The sequence below is a fragment of the Sorex fumeus genome, unplaced genomic scaffold (assembly GCF_029834395.1).
Source record: "Sorex fumeus unplaced genomic scaffold, SorFum_2.1 ptg000018l, whole genome shotgun sequence".
Classification (NCBI taxonomy): Eukaryota; Metazoa; Chordata; class Mammalia; order Eulipotyphla; family Soricidae; genus Sorex; species Sorex fumeus.
The window spans coordinates 26,089,192-26,110,980 of NW_026606075.1; the positions used below are offsets into that span (position 1 = coordinate 26,089,192).

At 36.9% G+C, this 21,789-nt stretch overlaps 1 protein-coding gene across 2 annotated transcripts in view; it reads left to right on the forward strand.

Moving 5' to 3' along the window:
* The window catches only part of CERT1 (ceramide transporter 1), a 99,741-nt gene that overhangs the window by 18,724 nt on the left and 59,228 nt on the right, over window positions 1-21,789 (forward strand). For both annotated transcript variants that reach the window (XM_056112650.1, XM_056112649.1), the window contains exon 3: window positions 6,408-6,524. In XM_056112650.1, the coding sequence (XP_055968625.1) occupies window positions 6,408-6,524 (117 nt within the window). The remainder of the gene's footprint in view (window positions 1-6,407; window positions 6,525-21,789) is intronic.

Genomic DNA, 21,789 nt, shown 5'->3' on the forward strand with positions numbered 1-21,789 from the left:
AGAGATAATAGTGGCTTGAACCAGAATAATATTAATGTGAAGTGGTGAAGATTATGTGAAGTGCATGTGTTGCTGGTGGCTCAGTAAAGTGGGGCAAAGTTTCTACCTCTTTACTGCACCCACTGAGCCACAAATGCTTGGGGAAATACCTGGCCAAGATCAGGTCAGTCCTAACCTCAGCATAGGCGTTGTAGGTTCATTGCCTTTCCATCACAGAAAAGAATTTTAGGGAGTGAAATAAGAAAGTTTTTATTGAAAGTTACTTAGATATGAGAGGAAAGGGGAATTGTGTTCAAGAGAGAAACACAGACAGCAAAGAAACAGAGACAAGCAAGCAAGTTCATGTTCAAGGGAGAACATGAGCTTGAAGAGCAAGCGCCAAATGGCTTTCCAGAGAAGCTTTTATACAGCTCTTCCAAGTAGTTTTTTCCTGGAGTTTGCAAACACAAAAATTAATCTGGATGTTGTCACAGGAAAGCCTCGCACTATTGATGTTCTTCTTAACATCTCATCCCTTTTACTGTTGATGGTCTTTAAGTTTTATTATTACCTAAAAGTACATTTCAAGGTGCACTCCCCGCCCTCAATCTTGCACTCCCCATTTGCCTACAGCAGTTGGATTCCAGATTTATTTTGATGGTCAAGCTGATAGTATTTCAGATTTGCGGATCTATTCTTTATGGGGTATGAGACAAATTTGGAGTCAGATGGTTTCAGGTCTTAGCAAACTGGTAATTAACCATTTACATAAATGTTGAGACCTACAAGAGAAAAGTTTGACAAGAAAATGAAAAAAAGTCACATTTTAACTTAACCATTTAATATATGCATGATTAAATATTTCTTCTGCTGCCAGGTTTTCTAAAATACATTTTTTCCCCCTGCCTGTTTGTGTTTCTATGTTAGGTGATTTATCTCATGCTTAATTTAGAAAGGTTTTAAGAGAACCTTGTCTGTTTCAAAGCTATACTCTTGTAAGGGAAAAAAAATAACCAAAACACTATTAATGTTATCTATTACCTGAATGTGGTTTCCACTGAAAAAATTTCATGTAAAAGGTTTTAAAATAAGGTCTGAGAAGTAACTAAGTGGTGGCATCTGAGTTTCATCAGCAGCACTGCACTATATGGTCCTCTGAGCACCATTGGGCATAGATAGCCCTGGTGACCCTGGAGCACCAGCTGTCAGGCCCTCATCACCAGCTCCCCACTAAAGACCAAAACCTCTAGGTATGTTAGCATTTGAGTACATTTGCTTTCCATCTTGTTAAAGTACTTCCACATAGATGCTTTATGACATTTAGTCCTTTCAACAAATAATTGCATGCTACTACCCCTGCTTTGTAAATAGGAAACGAGTGTTTAAAAAGAGTTAAATGTTTAAGTAGTATATCAAATCATAAGAGACATGGCAGTGTGCCTGGATCCTTAATAGGCTGAAAATAAGCATGTAATAGAAGAATGCTTCTTATAGATAGACAGGTTCTGTGTGTTCCAGGAAGACCTCAATTAGTAATTGGTAGATGTTAAAATTGGGAAGACAGGAAGTTAAGCTATCTAAAAGTTCAAATCTTTCCTGAGCTTTCCTCCACAAATTCTGGAAAATGGAAAGTGTAATTCCCAAAGGTCGTTAATGTTGTGATTGAAAGTGCCTTAGTGCTCTTATTTAGAATGATGATGTTTTTGAGTGGGAAAGAAAGATGGTTTGGAATCTTCTTTCTTTCCAAATACCCCTATCTGCCATTGAGATTTTGTGTGTGTGTGTGTGTGTGTGTGTGTGTGTGTGTGTGTTAGGGTTTGAGAAGGTGGGAAGTGGGGCAGGGGGAGAAGTTTCTATCACTCAAATAGAAGTTTGGGGGGAAAATTTTCGTAGAAAATGTTACTAACCACTAAAATTCTGTCAACTACTTGTTTTGACACCACGAGGAAGCTTTCAGATTATTATTTGATTTTTTTTATGAGTGGAGTTCTTAGAGCAGCATATTCCAGAAAATTCTAGTACATAGTTAAATTTGTTCTCCAGTGTAAATAATTAAACTCTCAGAATGTGTTGACTGATTCATGTGTAAATATCTTATAAACATGGTTGGTCCGACTTATCTCCCCAGTGTCTGTCTGTATTGCTGACAGAATCCAGTTTTATATTTTTAAGGCAGTGTTAACATTCCCTCAGCCAGTGTTTCCCAGAATGAGCAGTACTGCTCAGTACCTGGGGGGCACTAGAAAGATCTGGATGCAACTGGGGTGGGTAGGGGGCTTTTTGTCCTTCAATTAAAAAAAGGTAGATAGTACAGGGGTAAATCATTGCTTTGCAGCTAGTCTGGCTTCACTCCCTGTCAATGCCACTACCAAGAGTGATCCCTGAGTCCAGGATGAGGAGTAGGCCTTGAGCACTTCTGTCACTCAGCCTTCCCCTACCCCTCAAATAAATAAGGTAGATTTCCAGGGGTGCTGAGTAATTTCTTTTAAAAGGAGATGGTAGGCTTCAGTGTGTTTGAGAACCTCTTCCCTAGACTGGTAGAGGACTTTCCCAAGATCATGCGATCTTTGTTAGATTTGAATCTCTAGTTGGCCTTCTTTTACACCTCTACTCTGATTTGTGTAATCCATCTGCACAGTGACAGTAAATCAGTTACTCCATTAGAGAGGGAGAGTATTTCACTCTTAGTTAAAATAAATTCTGTATTCTGCACATTAGGTGAATGTCTAAAATCATTTTAACTGGCTTTTATAATATACTGTGAATATCTTTTCTGCTTGTTTAGCTAAATTAAAATGTTCATTAAAATTGACAGCCCTTTGTCTCTAGAGTAGTGCTTAATTTTTTTAGTAAGGATCATATCCATTTGTGTTCTCAGGACCTTGAGCTAAATTAACATTTTTTCTCTCAAAGTAATGAAAAAATGTAGAAAATATTAAAAACTTAAAAAAAGAAATTGCCTGTAATTCTAGCACTAAGGAACAACCATTTTTTTTTAAACATTTTGTTCAGTTTATTTTCTCCTTGAAAAAAATTTCCAGGTTTTGGAATACTTACTTGTGTATTCATTGAAACTTTTTAAAAATAGAACACACAGGGTCCCACTTACCTTCATCCAGTTTCCTTCTACAATATGAGCTTAACTAATAGAGTTATGGTACAGTGTCAAAACCAGGTACATGAAATTGGCTCAATTTGACATCTACTATTTGCTCATATTTTTTTTAATTTCTATTTTATTTATTATGCCTCTCGTCTATATTTGCTTTCTGTTACAGCTTCTTTTTATAGTTTTAGCATTTTCTTAGCTTTGTCAGCTTTCTGTCATCTTTGAAAAAGATTAGTCTTTTTTGTACCTGCGATTAGATCATGTAGTATATCTACTACCTCCCAAAACTTTTTAATTAAATTTGACCTTTATCTTTGGTTTGTTCTTTTAGTGGAGGTGGTTGGCCCCTCAAATAGTGCTCCAGGGACTCAGGAACCATACCCTGTGGTACATTTTTGTCACCCGGCCAGAACCCAGTCAATGCTAGGGCTCCTAGGAGTATCTTAATGATGTTTGAGGACTTCCACACCTCCTTGGTGGTATTTGGGGGTCTCGAGAGAGGTGTGCCAGGATCAAACTGGATTTGTGCCCCCTGACTCCTGTGCTGTCTCTGTGCCCCCCTTGTTTGTTTCTAGTAATTATTAAGAACAGGACTGGAGTGAGAATTAGTGATGGACTAACCTCTGTTACAAAATTGGAGAGCATCAAAAACTTAGCACTGTCACTGTCCTCCCGTTCATCGATTTGCTCGAGCAGGCACCAGTAATGTCTCACAACAACTTGTGAGACTTATTGTTACTGTTTTTGGCATATGAAATATGTCACAGGGAGCTTGCCAGGCTTTGCCGGTCAGCCGAGATACTCTCGGTAGCTTGCTGGGCTACCCGAGAGGGGCAGAGGAGTCAAACCCGGGTTGGCCGGTGCAAGGCAAACGCCCTGCCTGCTATGCTATTGCTCCAGCCCATCAAAAACTTAGTACATAATAAATAATATTTTCTTCCTTTTTTACTTTTTAAAACAAATAGTATTTTACACACACACACACACACACACACACACACGGTACACCAGTCTGTGCTCAGTGCATTTTTCTGGCTTTGTACTCAGGGATTATTCCTGATGGTTTGGCTGCATGCAAGGCAAGCACCTTACCCATTGTACTTAATTTCTCTGACCCCTGATACAATATTTTTTAAAAAATCTATTAGTAAATAATTTACAGAATAGGAAATTGTAAAGAAATCTAGGGTTAATTGTTTATTGGTGAAGCAAGGTATCTATTTTTTTGTTGGGGAGGGCAGAGTATGTGAATATTTGCCTGTATGAGATGGGATGTGACATGTTGGTTTTATTTTCTAGACAGAAATTTTTCAAATATATTTTCTTAAGAAAATAGATAACCTGTCATTTTCTTTGCTCTATAGACTCATTTCCTCGTTTACCCATTTTGGGGGGGGGGGAGGGAAGGGATTTAAGGCTTTTGTGTTGTTCACAGATGGTATATCATCTGACACTTGATGCATCTTTTATGTCACATACCCCTCAGATTGTTGGTAGTAGAGATGGCTACCTTGTATGCACTTTAGTCTGTTGAACTATCTCCTTAGTCCTCATTTAATATGTGCTATATGAAGAATGTAAGACATTGAACCAGAAAGTTGATGTTTTCACCAGTTTACATGTTTGCCTTTCCCTTTTGTTTTTCCTATAATGACCCTAGATCACACATGCTCAGTGGCAGTACTCACGTTTGTGTTGCAGTGAGGATTGCATAGTGAAGATTGCACTTTATTTTTTTTTTAGATTTTTTGTATCACTTTTATTACTTTTTAAAAAAATTTTTATTAGTGAAACACCATGAGGTACAATTGTAGACTTAAAGATTTTTGTGCTTGGGTTTCAGTTATACAATGATTGAGTACCCATCCCTCCACCAATGCCCATCTCCACCACCAATGATCCCAGAATCCCACCCACCCCCCTACCCCCCTATCCAACCCCGCCTCTGTGGCAGGGCATTCCCTTTTGTTCTCTCTCTCAATTTGGGTACTGTGGTTTGCAAAAGAGGCATTGAGTGGCAATCACATTCTGTCTATAGTCTACTTTTAGCATGCATCTCCCATCCTGGGAGGATCCTCCCAACACCCTTTACTTGGTGCTCCCTTCTCTGTCTGAGCTGCCTTTTCCCCTAGCATGTGCAGCTGGCCTCCAAGCCATGGAGTGAACCTCCTGGTACTTATCTCAGTTATTCTTGGGTGTTAGTTTCCTGTTTTGTTACTTTATATTCCCCAGATGAATGCAGATTGCATACTTTAGCCACATTTGGTTGTGTTGTGCTGGAGATTGCACTTCATTGTAGTGATGGGGTTCCAAAGCAGAGCCCCCAAGATTTCACTGGATCATATTGAGCAGTGTCATGGATGGAACTCACTCTCACTGTCCCCATGCTCACAAAGTGAACTTTACTGCTAATGTATCCCCAACAGTAATTTAGGGAATTTACGTTTTGATATGGACTAACATAGCTAATGTCTGATGTAATGTTTCTTGTTTTTGCTTGCTTTTTTCTTTTTGTTCTTGTTACACTGTTGATTGAAGCTGAATAACTTTGCAATTCATTGAAAACTTTTCCTGCTGTTACTAACAAAGCCATGCAAAATCCTAGGAAATTATTTGAGATTCTTGGGAGAACATGTTAACATTATTTTTGATAGATTATTTTGGTTATCAGATTTAATGAAATTAAGCTTGTTTGTTTATTATAAAATTTATATTTAGATCCTAGAAATAAAAATAAAGGAGATTATTCCTGGCTCAGTAAATGTCTCACCTAAATAAAACTTTGGTTCTTTTAGTTTACTGTTTTTTGTGTGTATGGTGCTGGGGACTAAAAGCAGGGAGGGCTTCTGGGATAGTGTGATGGCTCAAAAAACTAGAACCAGTGCTTTGCATGTCCTGGGTTTTATACCCAGTAGATGTGTTCCTTGAACCCCTGGGAAAAATGAAACTAAAAACCAAGGCCTTATGCTTATAAGACATTCATTCTTGTACTGAGCCCCACACATGGCCCTTTTAAAATTGTGCTTTCATTGGTGATACCAGTAGTTAATTTAATTCATTCAAAGATTTGATGAAAAGTATTAAATGCTCTGGGTTTCTTTTTCTTTTTAAAAAGATATGTTTTGATTGTGTCAACTCTTGTAGGATTACTGAATGAAAATTTAGTTTTTGACAACTATTTCCTTATTATGCTCCTTATCTAACAGTTTGAAACAGGTTTTTTGAGTCAGAATGACTTTGTAGATGGTCTTTGTATGAGACATAGCATTTTGAGAGTATAATTAGCTTTGCATTTAATTTTCTACTTTTTCCCCCACAGCCTCATGATTTTGATGAATGTCGATTTGATATTAGTGTAAATGATAGTGTTTGGTATCTTCGAGCTCAGGACCCAGATCACAGACAACAGTGGATTGATGCTATTGAACAGCACAAGGTAAGATTTTCATTGTTTACCTGAAGTAAGAAATTGGTGGTAACTGAAAGAAAATGTTGAGATGTAACCTGTTACTGAAAAGTTGAGCATTGGTTGGATGAAAAAGACTAAAGGATTACAGCTATAGATTTTGGACCATAGCTGGCAATGCTCAGGGCTTACTCTTGGCTCTGCACTCAGGAATTATTCCTGGGGGCACCATATGGGTGCCAGAAATTGAACTCAGGTTGGCTGTGTGCGAAGCAAGTGCCCTGCTGTACTATCTGCTCTAGCTCCAATAATTTTATTTCTACCACTTGATCTGGACTAAGGAATTGCTTTGGTAAATACTTATAATTTTAATTAAAACCAAACATTCTTCAATGTGTAAAACATCTTGATTTTCGTATTAGGATTTGCTTTATAATAAATGCCTTTTATATATGTGGATAAAAGGATTTTTTAAAAATAACATTGGATTGTGAAACTACAATATTTAAAAGTTTCATTGTCAATTCTGTTATCTATAACCATTTGGGTAAAGTCTTAAATGTAAATATCTGTAAATCATTTAGATTGTATAAGTATGAAGCTATGCAATACTAATTCTTTAGAAATCTTTATAAGTTTTATAAGAAGTCACATTTTTACAGTTTAAAACTATTCTCAGACTTCTGTGGAATAAATGGTAGGTGAAACTAATGACAAACAGGACAATAAATCTGCATTGTCAGCTAACTCAGTATATCATGGTAAAATAAGGAATAGGGAAATTACAAATCACCATGTTTTTTCTGAGTTGAATTTAAAAGAACTTTGTGCTTGTTCACATACATGTCTGTACTTGTTTAATTGGGTTATCTCCCTCCCACTTACCCCTGCCTCCCAAATACACACCCACAAGAAAAACCAGTCTGGCCTGGGATACCACAAGCACATTCATCTTGGTATTGTTCATGAGTTAACTTTTATTTCTTGATTATTATAAATTTTTTCCAGCAGAAAGAAAACTGGTGTCTTTCTCTTTCTTCTTATAAGCTTTATTTAGAATTACATTAGTTTAACACGTTTTGTGGATCTTAGTTATTATCTTATTATTCAGAAAAGAACCTAAAAATGAAAAAATGGGAAACATCCTTCTTATAATTTGAGAGGAATGAGCAGAAATTTTAAAAAATTGTAGTGCTTTGATGTCAGATTATGGATTTAGAAGTTGTAACTTCTGCCACATAAATGTTCTTGACCATGACTTAGCGTGTGGAAAAAAATAGATTTCATGTGTGTGTGTGTGTGTGTGTGTGTGTGTGTGTGTGTTACCAGAGTTATTTTATGTGTACCCATTTATGGCTCGAGCGGGCCCAGTAACGTCTCCGTTGTGAGACTTCTTGTTACTGTGTTTGGCATATTGAATACTCTCGGTAGCTTGCCAGACTCTCCAAGAGGGGCGGAGGAATCGAACCCGGCTTGGCCGGGCTGGCTGCGCGCAAGGCAAACCACTGTGCTATCACTCCACCCATTTATGGCGTATTAGAAAAAGCAAAGCTTTGGATTCATGAATAAATTGGCTAAGTTACACCATGTTGTTTCTGGATGAAGTGTTCTATATTCAGTGGGAGTTGCTAAATGTGTCTTTAATGACCTATTTCTAATATTTAATCAGGGTCAACCTTCTTACCAATGATTAAAGATGCTATTAAGTGGAGCTAAGTTCTTTTTAACTCAGTTGATTTTGATTAGAGGGCCAGTTTTTCTGTTTTAATTAAGAATGGTAAATTTTCTTTAGATTAATTGATATTGTATTTACAGTGTGCAATATCAATAAACATGTACATATAAAGAATAAACTTGATAGTATACTTCACCTTACTTATAAAACTTATTTGTCCTTGTGTTTTAAAGAACTTCTCAGACTCTCACTTCACAACTTTCAAATATATGATATCATATAATTTTTTTTAATTGGGCCATAACCTGATTATGCTTGCACCAGAGAGCTAGAACAAGGCACTTCTCCTTACATGGAGTCAACCCGGATTCAATCACCGATAACTATAGTGGTCCCCTGAACATTGCTGAACATTGCTGAACATGGCCTCCAAACCAAAAAAAAAAAATTAAAAAATGCATATTGTTGCATTGTTGGTGTGTACTCACAGGATTCTGTAGTCTGACAAATACAGGATTCAGTCCAGATACGACTAATTAATAACTGTATTTTCTTGGTGAGTTATAAGAGGAAGAAAGATAATTATGAAATACGTATTGTTATCTTTCTGCTACCAACCCTCCCCTGCCCTTGCATTGTTTGCCTCCTCAAAACAAGCAAGCAAAAACACCCTGGTTTGGATAAAACAGGAGTTTTGTATTTCAAAGATGAAATATAAAATAAAAAAGTAAGTTTATCCTAACTCTATTCAATTCACAGTCTCTTCATCATGCCACCTGTAGGCATGGCTGGACAAGATACTGGGAACAGATCGTGTATCTTTTTTTCTCTTCTATCAGGGGGACATTTCATTGCCTTCTCAAGCTGTTGGACCTTTGCTAGGTCTTCCTTGATAGATTCTAGTAGTTTTAAACATCTGGATGGATGAAGTTGGAGTTTTGTTTTTTTACTTTCCTAGAAATTCCTGATGCCCACCATTAAACTTTAACAGTCTGTTTTACCTGTACATACACACATAAACAGCATGATCTCTTCAAAAATAGTAATAAAGTTATGTCAGTGATGATAATAATTGACATTTTAGGATTAATGTATTCTAGCTATGGTGATAAATTCCTTATCTACTTTATATTTTTGGTCTTAGGTTAACATTATCCTGTTTTTACACATTAGAAAATTGAGACACAGAAAGGTTATTTGCCTATGGTCAAACTGCTAATTAGTGAAGGAGCCAGCATTTGGACCTACGTTTTTACATGAGAACAGACCTATAAGTATATATCTATGTGAAATTAATTTTGTTGAGTTAAATCATGTGCTTCTTGAGTCACAATATTTTTTTCTTCATCTCATGATTTTTATTGTGTTGTTTTTTCCTTTTAAAATTTATTTTTATCAAATCACTATGAATTACAAAGTTATTCATAATTGAGTTTCAGATGTACAACATTTCAGCACCAGTTTATTTTCCATTGTCTGTTTCCCTCCACCAGTGTTCCCAGTTTCCCCCTTACCCTCACTTTCTGCCTCTTTTCAGCACTCTGTTCTCTCTGGTGATTGTTTTGGACTATAAGCTCCTTAAAAGTTGATATACATGGTATTGTAGGAATTAGCACAGCAATGGGCACATCGATTTTCTAGTAGAAATAATTTGCAGTATTATAATACATTTTATGGTGGAAATTTTGGGGGTTTTGGTTTAATCATAGTGTTAGAATGATTATTGATGGAATTTCAGTAGGGTTTAATATTTGCTGCGTCACTTATTATTTTATCCTATTTGGTACTCATTTTAGAATAATTTGCTCACTACAAGAAAAGATTTATTTAGTGTCTGATTATTGCCAGGTTGGCCCAGATCCTCTCCCTTCAAAGAGAGAAAAGCTTTAAAAGGATGATTTTGTTAATGATCTCTCTCATACGTGGGACTTAAGTACACAGCAAGGTATCATCAAACAGCCAATGGCAACAAAACAGGAGAATTGATCTACATAATTGAATTGGGAGTGAGCATTTGGAACCTTGAAGAGGGGGAGGTAGTTACACGGGTGATATGTAAGATGTTGGAATTATGTATACATGAAGGTATCATTAGCAGTATTATAATAAATCAAGCACCTCAATCAATTAAAAATAAAAATTTAAATAGTTCTGTAATTTGAATGTTCTCGGTATGTTTGAAATTGAATGTAATGTGAGAAGATAGAGTGTAAGAAGGGTATTTTTAAATCATTCTTAAATAAGTTTTTGTTTCATTGTAAAATAGAGAAAGGAGAGAGGGGAACAGAGAGAGGAGAGAGAGAGAGAGAGAGAGAGAGAGAGAGAGAGAGACCAGTTTGTAGTTTTGATTTGAACTGCTGTGCTGGTTTTATTGTGTGAAGTTCTTCATATTTTGCATTTCGTCTTAGGATCTGAGACAAAAATGTAATCAGTACTTTGTAAAGATAAGGTTTGGGGACTGTTTTCCCATCCATAGCTAATCTCATGCTGTCTTAAACGTCAAATAAGATCATGTTTGTGAAAGTTATGTGAAAACTAAAAGCTGTATATTTTGTTTGTGTGATTTTAATTTTGTGGCCACACCTGGCAGTGCTCAGGGGTTACTCCTAGTTCCGTATTCAAGAATCAGTTCCGGCAGGCTTGGAAGACCTTATGGGGTGCTGTTGATTGAACCCTAATAGACCACATGTAAAACAAGCACTCCACTCACTCTGGCCCTAAAAGCTGTGTTTTCAAAAAAATTGGATGAAAAGAAATTTTGGGAGGGGTCAGAAAAAGGGAAAGGGACTCTTCCAAGCAGTTCTCAGAAGGACTGAAGGCTTTTCCTATAATTCCCAGCCAACCAGACTGGTGATTACTGCAATGGTTTGAGGGTGTGGTTCTTCATGGACCCTGGCAGATTTTGGGGTCCTACAGGGTCACAACTGTGGGTGCTTAGGGGACCACTTGGGTTGTACCCAGCAATGCCCAGGGACCATGTGATCTAGGAATTAAACTGGGTCAGCTGCATGCCAGGCATGAACTTGAACACCCTGTAGTGTATCTCCAGCCCCAATTATTATTTATTTGTGTTTCTGAGGATCAAACAAACATGAAGCATGGGCTCCACCACTGAGCCATATCTCAAGTTCCCAAGTTATTTGTGTGCAGGGATTTTGGAGGGATTGAGTCACGCCTGACGGTGCACAGGTCTTAGTCATGGCTCTATGCTTAGAAATCACTCCTGACCAACTCAGAGGACCTTATGGGTGCTGGGCATTGAACCCAGCCTTACCTGCTGTACTATCCTTCTGGCTCTAAACTATTATTTATATAGTAAAACTATGCCTGAATTAACAAAGGACCTCTCTAAACATTTTCTGCATAATCAGTTTATAAAAGAATGTGATAAACTATCTGTTGATGCTGTTACTTTAAAGAAGCGTAGCTTTTTGGTGATGCACTAGAACGTTCATGGTGGATACAGTGAATTCTGTACACAGATGTGTCTGTTAAGCTATACCCCATAAATTTTATAATGATACACTTTTTTAAAGACCTCAAAAATGACTCAGAATTTGTCCTAAAATTTACTGTAATTGCCGTACTACAAATGATCTGATACAATTTCTGTTTATTATCAAAGAAATATACTCCTCCATATATCACCTAAGCCTCCAGAAAGGTAGCAGGAAGGTTCCACTGGCACTTTTTCAGATTATGTTGAAAAAAAGTTTTTATTCTGGCAGTTGGTGGTAACTAAAATATTTCTTTATTTCTATAAGGAAACAGCCTTAGTAGACCTTCAAATTTTGGTGGTCATGGGCCACATAGACTTTTCCATTTCACTTTTGGAAGCTATCCAAGATAAAGTCTTAATGAAAATATGTAATCAGAGAGGAAGTATCCAAAAGATAATTTTTACAGATGTTGATTATACAGATCAAGTAGAAATTGACAGGCGGTTATTATAGACAGAATATAATGTTTTTAGGTTTGCTTTTCCCTTTGTGGAAAGTCCTTTTTTTTTGAAGCTGAAGAACTTTCAGAAGAATGATTTATTCTTTTCTTTTAATTTTTTTTATTTTTCAGGTATTATTTAATTCTGTAATGTAAAATCAAAAAGGATAATTCCTATATCATGTATTTTGTTCAGCTACCCAAATAATTTACAAACCTGAATTTTTCCCATGAAGATATGAAAATAATTGTAGAGAAATACATCAACCAAATATTTTTTTGACAATTGACTACTCATTTCTATGTCTATTGTTCTAATATAATGTCAAATAATTACATCAGATCTTAAACCGATTTCCAAATTGCTAAAAAGTTCTCTCTCTTTTTTTAAATTTTTATTAGTGAGATATCATGAGGTACAGTTGTAGACTTACAAATTTTTGTGCTTGGGTTTCAATTACACAACAAGAAAGATTTATTCTTAACCTGAATTTAGGAATTTCTGTCTGAGGAAATTACATGGAAAACAATTTTTCAGTGGAGCTTATTTTTTTCTTGAAGTGAAATATGAAAATTTTCTTACTATAATTGAGTCACCTAAATGATATTCAAAACTAATAATTATTTAAAAGTGGTGTGATCATGATGAAATTACTACATCACAACAGTTTCTTGATTTAGGTGCTTATTTCTTACATGAATAGGAATGATTTTTGCTTCTTTGGCACCCTCCTTTCTTTAGTCTAAAATTCTATATGCTTAAAAATTTCTTAAAAACTGTATGGTGGAGGTTGTGAAAAATCATTCTTGTTATCATTTTTAACTCCCTGCAATACTGGGAAGTTCTTTTAGATAATAGAAGCTCTTTCTCTACTTGTTTGCTTTACAAATGATTATATAAACTTACCCTTGCATTTTGAATGTTTTAACTGGTGACAAAACTTTTTAAACTTCTTTTTAATGTATACTTTATATAATTAGTTTTTTTAGATGAGTGAATTAGAACTAGTTCTGTAATCTGAGCACAACAAATAATGGATGAAGGAAGGTGAAATCAAAATAACTTTGCATTCAGGAGTTGTGATTTTTGAGGGAAGTTCAAATCTGATAACTGCTACATGAATCAGGATGCTGTCATTTTCTTAGATATATTTTAGAAAAACCCCAATATTTAAGATCCCAACTGAACTTTATTAACTAGAGAAAGGACTTCATTATGTCTTAAGGTGTTTCTGTTACTAAGATCAGTAAAATTGTTCCTAGTGGTACAAGTTATTTGCTAACTTGCAATGATCCATCATGGTTAGTAAAAAATTTAGCACCTAAATACAGAGAATTCCATACTATAAGCACTTTTGAGATTGATGAAATCGAGGAGGAAAACATCTTTTTGGGTTTCTTGATGTTCTGGAATAAAAAATAATTCAGTTGACAAGGACTTTTAAAATAACTTTCTATTTGTCTTTGCAGTAGTCACCTGAGCCTACATCTGCATCTTATACTTCCATATGTCACCTAAGTATTTAATAAAGTTTATCATCTTGGAAATTGGGAATAAAGATTGGTGACTTACAGAATATGGTTTTCTCCATATTCTCCATATTCTGAAATCTGGGAAAGGATCTTTTCTATCTCTTTAGTTGGTAAAGAGAAATTGGAGGAGTATTATATAGAAAGAATAGTGAAAAAGATACTTAGGTTGTTAATTATGTAGCTCATTGAGATAGAACTTGACAAAATTTTATGTTACAGATGGAGTCCTACAAATAACTACAAAAAGTTTATACAGCTTTGTTTTTTAAAAGCCAAAGACTAGAACTTGAATATTATAACTAATAAAGAGGGTAATAGCTACTATCCACATTAAATGTCACAGTAGATTATGTCATTATAAATGGAAATTTAACCACAGTGAGATACTGCCATATACCTTATAGAGTAGTCTTTTTAGAAAAAAAGAAAAGATACTGTTTGAAAGATGTGGAGCAACAGGAAAATAGTTTGGAAAACAGTTTTTACAGTATCTACAAAAACTGAGCATAGTTGTCTTCCCAGGTTAGATTAATATTGAAAATGTTGAATTTTAAAGAGATCTCTCATGCCAGAAACAGTTTTTAAGTTAAACTTTCTGTTTTGGGGCCACACCTGGAGATGCTCAGAGTGTACTCCTGGCTCAGTACTTAGGAATTATTCGTGGCAGTGTTCTGGGGACCTTATGGGATGTTGGGGATGCAACCTGGGTCAGCCACATGCTTTGACCCCAAATAAAACTTTTTAGGGACAAGGTATACAGGCTAACCATTCTACCTTGAGGAAAAGAAAATATTGCCTGGAACCAAGGAAATCTAGAATGCCTCAGTTCCAGAGTAATAGTACAGCAGGAAGTACATTTTCCTTGCACACAATTGACCGAGATTCGAGCCCCAGCTTCCAACATGGTCCGGGAGCCCACCAGGAATGGTTCCTGAGCATTACCAGATGTGACCCAAAACAAATCAAACAGGAAAATTTTGAATGCCCTTCCTGCTTACAAAGTAAGAGTGCTCTTAATGTTACAAAACTTCATTACTATTCTGTTACCTGTCTAAACTATAATGTAGCTTAGTTTCATTTGTTATTTCTTCTCTGCGACTAGACTGTTCCTTTTTGTTCATAACTTTTGCCCTCCCATCCTACTCTTTGTTTTCTTACTCATAACTTTTCCCTGTGGTCTTTTTTTATCTTCATCTTCTGCTAACTGCCCTCATCTTTTTTTTCTACTATTTTTTTAAAAATTTTTATTACACCATGAGGTACAGTTGTAGACTTACAAATTTTTGTGCATGGGTTTCAATTATACAAAGATCAAATACCCATCCCTCCACCAGTGCCCATTTTCCACCACCACGGATCCCAGTATCCCTCCCACCCCCCATCCTCCCCATCCCACCCTGCCTCTGTGGCAGGGCATTCCCTTTTGTTCTCTCTCTCCTTTTGGGTGCTGTGGTTTTCAAGAGAGGCATTGAATGGCAATCACGTTCCGTCTGTAGTCTGCTTTCAGCATGTTTCTCCCATCCTGGGAGGATCATCCCAACACCCTTTATTTGGTGCTCCCTTCTCTATCTGAGCTGTCTTTTCCCCTAGCATGTGCGGCTGGCCTCCAAGCCATGGAGTAAACCTCCTGGTACTAATCTCGGCTCTTCTTGGGTGTTAGTCTCCTATTTTGTTATTTTATGTTCCCCAGATGAATGCAATCTTTCTATGTCTATCCCTCTCTTTCTGACTCATTTCGCTTAGCAGAATACTTTCCATGTAGTACCACTTGTATGCCAATTTCATGACTTCATCTTTTCTAACAGCTACATAGTACTCCATTGTGTAGATGTACCAAAGTTTCTTTAACCAGTCATCTGTTCTTGGGCACTCAGGTTTTTTCCAGATTCTGGCTATTGTAAAGAGTGCTGCAATGAACAAACAAGTGCAGATGTCACTTCAACTATACTTTTTTTGCCTCTCTGGGATATATTCCCAGGAGTGGTATTGCTGGGTCAAATGGGAGCTCAATTTCTGCCCTCATCTTTTAATCTTTCTCAGAGTAGGGGCTGATGAGATAGTACAGCGGGTAGGGCGCTTGCTTTGCATAAGGTTCACTTGGGTTTGATCTCCAGCATCTCATATGGTCTCCCAAGCCCACCAGGAATGATCCCTGAGTGCAGAGTCAGCAGTAAGCTCTGAGCACTGCTTTGTGTTATCTCAAAACAAAACAAAAAAACATTTCCCAAGGTAAATGCTTTAAGAAAATATAAATGCCTTTTCTTGTCAGATTACTCTGAAATGGCCAACCTTAGTCTATTTATAATTGTATATTTACTTTTGCTTAAAGGGTAATAAATGAGATAGACAGTTATACAAATATGATGTTCTGAAATGCATTAGATAATTTGTTTCACTTATCTGATTTTTAACTTTTTTTTTTTTTTTTTTTTTTTTGCTTTTTGGGTCACACCCAGCAATGCACAGGGGTTACTCCTGGCTCTGCACTCAGGAATTACTCCTGGCAGTGCTCAGGAGACCATATGGGATGCTGGGAATCGAACCTGGGTCGGCCGCGTGCAAGGCAAACACTCTACCTGCTCTACTATAGCTCCAGCCCCTTTGAACTTTATTTTTGTTATAATATACTTGGTAATAAGTTAGATGAATATTTCTAGCTGTTGAGACCTCATAATTATTAACCTGTGTTTTGCTTGTAAAATGTTTATTTAGATAAGATAAAAAGTTACTCTAGAGTAGAATGATTGTGTTCTATATTGTAACTACAGAAATACAAAATCAATTTAAAAAACTATGCTGTAAAATTTTATTTACATTTTTGCTTAATTAGGGAAGATTTCTGACATTCGCTGGGGCAGATGGAATCCTGCCTTTCTATATTTGATATGGAAAATTAATGGTGGGTGGCAAGGCTTACACATATTGACAGCATTGGAAATTTTCCTAATTTTACTTACTGAGTATATTGGATATTAGCTTAGAGAAAATGTTTATTAAAAAATCAGAGTCAGGGAAATAATTCAGCAGGCCGGAGCACATGTTTTTTTGTGTAGGAGCTCTAAATTTGATTCGTGGCAGCACATAGTCCCCCAGGCATAACTTGGAGTTAAACCCACATCATTGAAATAGCAGTATCCACCAAGTCAGCTAGGTATGCCTTCAAAGCAAACAATACCAAGTCCAAAAACACAAAATTTCTTTTTTGTCATGTGAATTTAGCCAATAGCTTAGTAGATTAAAAAGATGTATGCCTGTGCTCATTTTTTGTGGTGTAAGGATTTAGCTCAGGGTCTTACACATGCAAGGCAAGTTAGATCCTTGGCTTTTTCTGTCTAAGATTATTTGTAGCGCTATTTACAATAGCCAAAATATGAAAGCAATCCAAATGACAAATAACAGATAAAATGATGAAGAAATTGTGGTGTATACACCACAGTGCTATACTTCCACACTAGACTTACACAAATATAAGATGTTGAAATCTTGCCTTGTGCTACAGTGGTGATGGAACTAGAGGATATCTTAAGAGAAATCAGAGAGAAAAGGGCAGTGCTGGGTAATTTCATTCCGACCAACCCGAGTTCCTCTGCCCCTCTCGGAGAGCCCGGCAAGCTACTGAGAGTATCTTGCCCTCACGGCAAAGCCTGGCAAGCTACCTGACTAGTCAATATGCCAAACACAGTAACAAGTCTCACAATGGCTACGTTACTGTGCCTGCTCAGCAAATATATGAACAATGGGAGGATGGTGACAGTGATGATACACAAAGAAACAACAGTATTAAAGAAACAAAATTTGTGGTTTCATACATATGTTAATAATATTTGTTTTATATCCTTGAAGACTGCTCTTGGAACTCAGATAGATGTGTTGAATCTGTGTAATTCTTTGGGTAGACTATTAATCTTTACAATGTAAGCATAGAATGTTTTCCTGTTTCCTTGTATCCATTAGTTTTCTATGTATGTCTTTAATCAACATCAGTTGCTGTAGAAATAGAGCTTATTTTTGTGTGTTGGTTTTATAGCCTATTTACTGTATTGGTTTATTGTTTCTTAGAGTTATTTGGTGGAGTAATATATATTTCTATGTTATTATGCTATCTTCAAGTAGTGATTGTTTAGCTCCTTTCCTAATTTAAATTCCTTTATTTCTCTTGCCCAGTTGCTACGGCTGAAACTAATATATTTAATATTATGTTGAACAATAGAATAATAGTGGTCAAAGTAAATGTCTTTGCCTTGTGCCTGATTTTAGAGAAAAGACTCAGTGTGTTGCCATAAAGTATATTAGCTGTGGATTTATTGTGTATGAGCTTTACTGTATTGAGATGAGTTTCTCTTCTGATTTTGGTAAGGTTGGATTTTTTTTTGTTTGTTTTTAAATCATGAATGGGTGTTAATCTTGTCAAAAGATTTCTCTATAGTTTGATACTCATCTTTGCTTTTGTTTGTGTGAGATGTATCACCTTGATTGATCTGTGTATATTGACCCATCCTTTCACCCCTGGAATGACTACCATTTGGTCTTGGTGCATGGTCTTTTTGGATGTATCATTTGCTACAATTTTGTTGAGTAGTTTTGCATCTGTGTTCATTAGGGATGTTGGTCTGTGGTTTCCTTTCTTAGTAATGTCTCTGTCTGATTTGGTATAAGGTAATGGCCTCAGAAATTATTAGGAGAATCTGTTTCTTCGATTTTCTGGAAGAACTTGAGGTTTGATAATAGGTCTATTGATTTTTGGCATCTTCCATTCTGCTGCCATTCCTACTGTTGTGTTTTGTAGCTCTGCTACTGAATTGTTTATTCATTTCTATTTAGAGTTTTTCATATATTTTACTTTTTCTAAGCTTATTAATGGTCTCTTCCCCTTTTTAAATGCTTATCTTCCACTAATACACATTTCATTGGATAGTGATAGGATTGTTTCTTGAAAGGTAGTTAAAAATGTTTTAAGACCTGCTATGGGCTGGAGCAATAGCACAGGGGGTAGGGTGTTTTCCTTGCATGCAGCCGACATAGCTGACCCAAGTTTGATTCCTCGGCCCCTCTTGGAGAACCCAGCAAGCTACCGAGAATATCTCGCCCATGTATTCGATATGCCAAGCACAGTAACAAGTCTCACACTGTTACTGGGCCAGCTCGAGCAAATCGGATGAACAAACAGGAGGACAGTGACAATCAGTGATGGCTTTTGTATCCATGTGTTGATGTGACTGAATTTCTCCATTTCTTCATTATGCCTGGTGCTCTGAGATCTGAGTATAAATTGGCCTGAGTGAAGATTATGATCTTGTGTTAGTAAATTGAGTCAATATTTTGTGATTGTGATTGTGTTGGCAAAATGACTAAGAATCATAATCACATGTAGCTTGAGGCTGGGTAGATAACCTTGATGTCACATACCCCCAAATACCTGAGCACTTAAATTGGAAAGGCCTGGTGACAGTTGAGGTTTTATATGATTAGATCCTGATTGTTTTGTTTTGTTTTGTTTTAATCTCTCTCCCCCTCCCCTTTCATTTTCTCTCCCACCCTTCTCCCATACTCCACCTGCCCTCTCCCTCATAAAAACGCTTTGGAAGGAGGAAGACTTCTTTGCTTGCTAGCAGAAAATAGTAGACTATTCTGTGCTGAAATATGTTGACTTGTTAAAATGCCCATTAGCTGAGAGTTTTTCTTCTGTTAGCCTGAAATGGATAGACTAGCCTCAGGTCTTTGAGATCCCCCAATACCTCAGATAATGCGTGTACATAGTTCTGATCTGTGCTTTTAGTTCTCAGTCACTTCATAGTTTATCAGTCAGCCCTAAGCTTGCTCTGCTGTTGGCCAGGGATGGGCAGACTTGCCTCAAGAATGGTGGTTCCTTACCAGACTGCCAGTGGTAACAGACAATGCCCAGTGCTAGTTCCAGGTCAAGTTTCCAGTTTTCAAACCACTTCAGTGTGTAGAAAATAAAGTGGGTTGTCTGGGAAAGCTCAGTGCACAATATGTTCCTACCCTGTTACACTGTAGCCTGTCTCTTCACATTAGTGTCCTTGCTCCAGCTGTGCCCTTGATACTTGACAGTCTTGCTGCCACTGCTACTTCTGCATGGAATTCCACAGCAGAGTTCCTGTCCTGTGAGTGGAGGGAGACTGCCTGGACTCAGTTGTGTTTTCTTTCTAAACTCCATCAGGCCTCTCCTTTTCAAGTTGGCAACTATTCCTTGTTCCATAGTGGAAAGTCTGCGCCTTAGATCTGGTTTTTAGCAAGGCCCCATGCAAGATTTGCTATTTATTTCTTTTTCTTTTGTGGGGTCCTGGTTGCAACCTCAGATTACTAGCTTCTGCATCATCTTGGCCCCACCTGCTCCTTACTTTCCATCTGTAGATTAAGCAAATCTTTATTCCACTGTAACCTGGTATATTAATTTCTTAGTATTGTTTTTTTAACCTAGTGTGATTGGTTTAAAATGCATTTACTTTATTTTTTTTAGAAGTTCTATGCAATTACTAAGGTTATTTACTCTTCTACAGAGGTGCCATACTATATTGACACAATGTATTTTAGTACTTCAATAGTAATAAATACTGTATTTTTTCTGCGTTTTTTTTTTTCTTTTTGAGTCATGCCCGGCAATGCCCAGGGGTTACTTCTGGCTCTGTGCTCAGGAATTACTCCTGGCGGTGCTTGGGGGGCCATATGGGATGCTGAGGATTGAACCCAGGTTGGCCGCACGCAAAGCGTATAATTAGGCCCTAACTTTAAACCTTCCAGCTTTATCTTGCTGCACCTTATCAGTATAGATTTTTTTTTTTTTTTACTGTTAAGGAAAGTTTGTTGTACTTTCTAGCTGGGAGAAAATGTAAAATGAACACACCAAGTTCTCTTTTAAAATGACTTTTAGGACTGGATAGTACAGCGAGTAGCAAATAGCTCACTAAATGTGATCCCTGAGCACTTCCAGGTGTGGCCCCAAAACGAAAATAGATACTTGATATTGTTTTTAAATTATGACAGATCAGCAGGGATTTGAAAATTCTGTCTAATCCTAGGACTAATCTGAGCACATGTGGGGCTGGAGCAATAGCACAGCAGGTAGGGCGTTTGCCTTGCACGCAGCCGACCCAGATTCGATACTCAGCATCCCGTATGGTTCCCTGAGCACCGCCAGGGGTAACTTCTGAGTGTAGAGACAGGAGTAACCCCTGTGCATTGCCAGGTGTGACTCAAAAAGCAAAAAAAAAAAAAAAAAAAATGAGCAAATGTTCTGATTTCAAATATGATTTGAGATAAATATCTTGAGAACAAGCAAATATCCTACTAGATAAAGTTAATTGGACTGCTTCTGGGTTTTCAGGTGTAATATGCAAATTATTTTTATGTTTTTGATATTGTTTTGGAGGTCACACTCAGAGGAGATGAAGATGAGGTGCAATTGTAATTGCTATTTGAGCCCATGCATATGCAAGGGACATCCCTAGTGTGATAAATCCTCTTTAATATCATTAATTTTTTTTAGTCTTCCTGATTTGTTACATCTTTTAATTCTTGGAAATCGTTTTGCATTCAACCTCACTTTAACTGATATATTATAAATGTTGCTTTCTGAGTAAAGTGTATTTTATTGGTATCTTTCCTTCAAGTTGTTCATACGCTGTGCCTTATATTTAGCCTTCACTTGATACGTATACTTTTGCATTTGTTTCAGTATTGAGGTTTAATATAGAGAACTACAGTTCTAGATTGGTCATATCATTAGAAAATTAAGCCTGGGGTCTGGGTGGTAGTAGAGTGTGTAGGGCATTTGCCTTGAACGATCCCCAGCATCCCACATAATCACCTGCGCTCGCCAGAAGTGATCCCTGAGCATAGAACCAGGAGTAAGACCTGAGCACCAAAGGGTATGACCCTAAATACACCTAAGGAAACAGAAAGAAAACTAAACCCAAGAAGATAATGACTGGCTTATTTTGTTGTTTGGTGGTTACAGCTATGCAGGAGCCTGTCTTTTCACTCACTGTTGTAATCCACTGCTTCCTTAATTGTTAGAAGGCTAAATTGGTGAAATTTTAATATCTACAAGCGTGAAGTTAATACAACAATTTTTCTCATTTCCAAAAACATTTGTGTTAAACTAGAAAGGAATAAAATTAATGTCCCGGA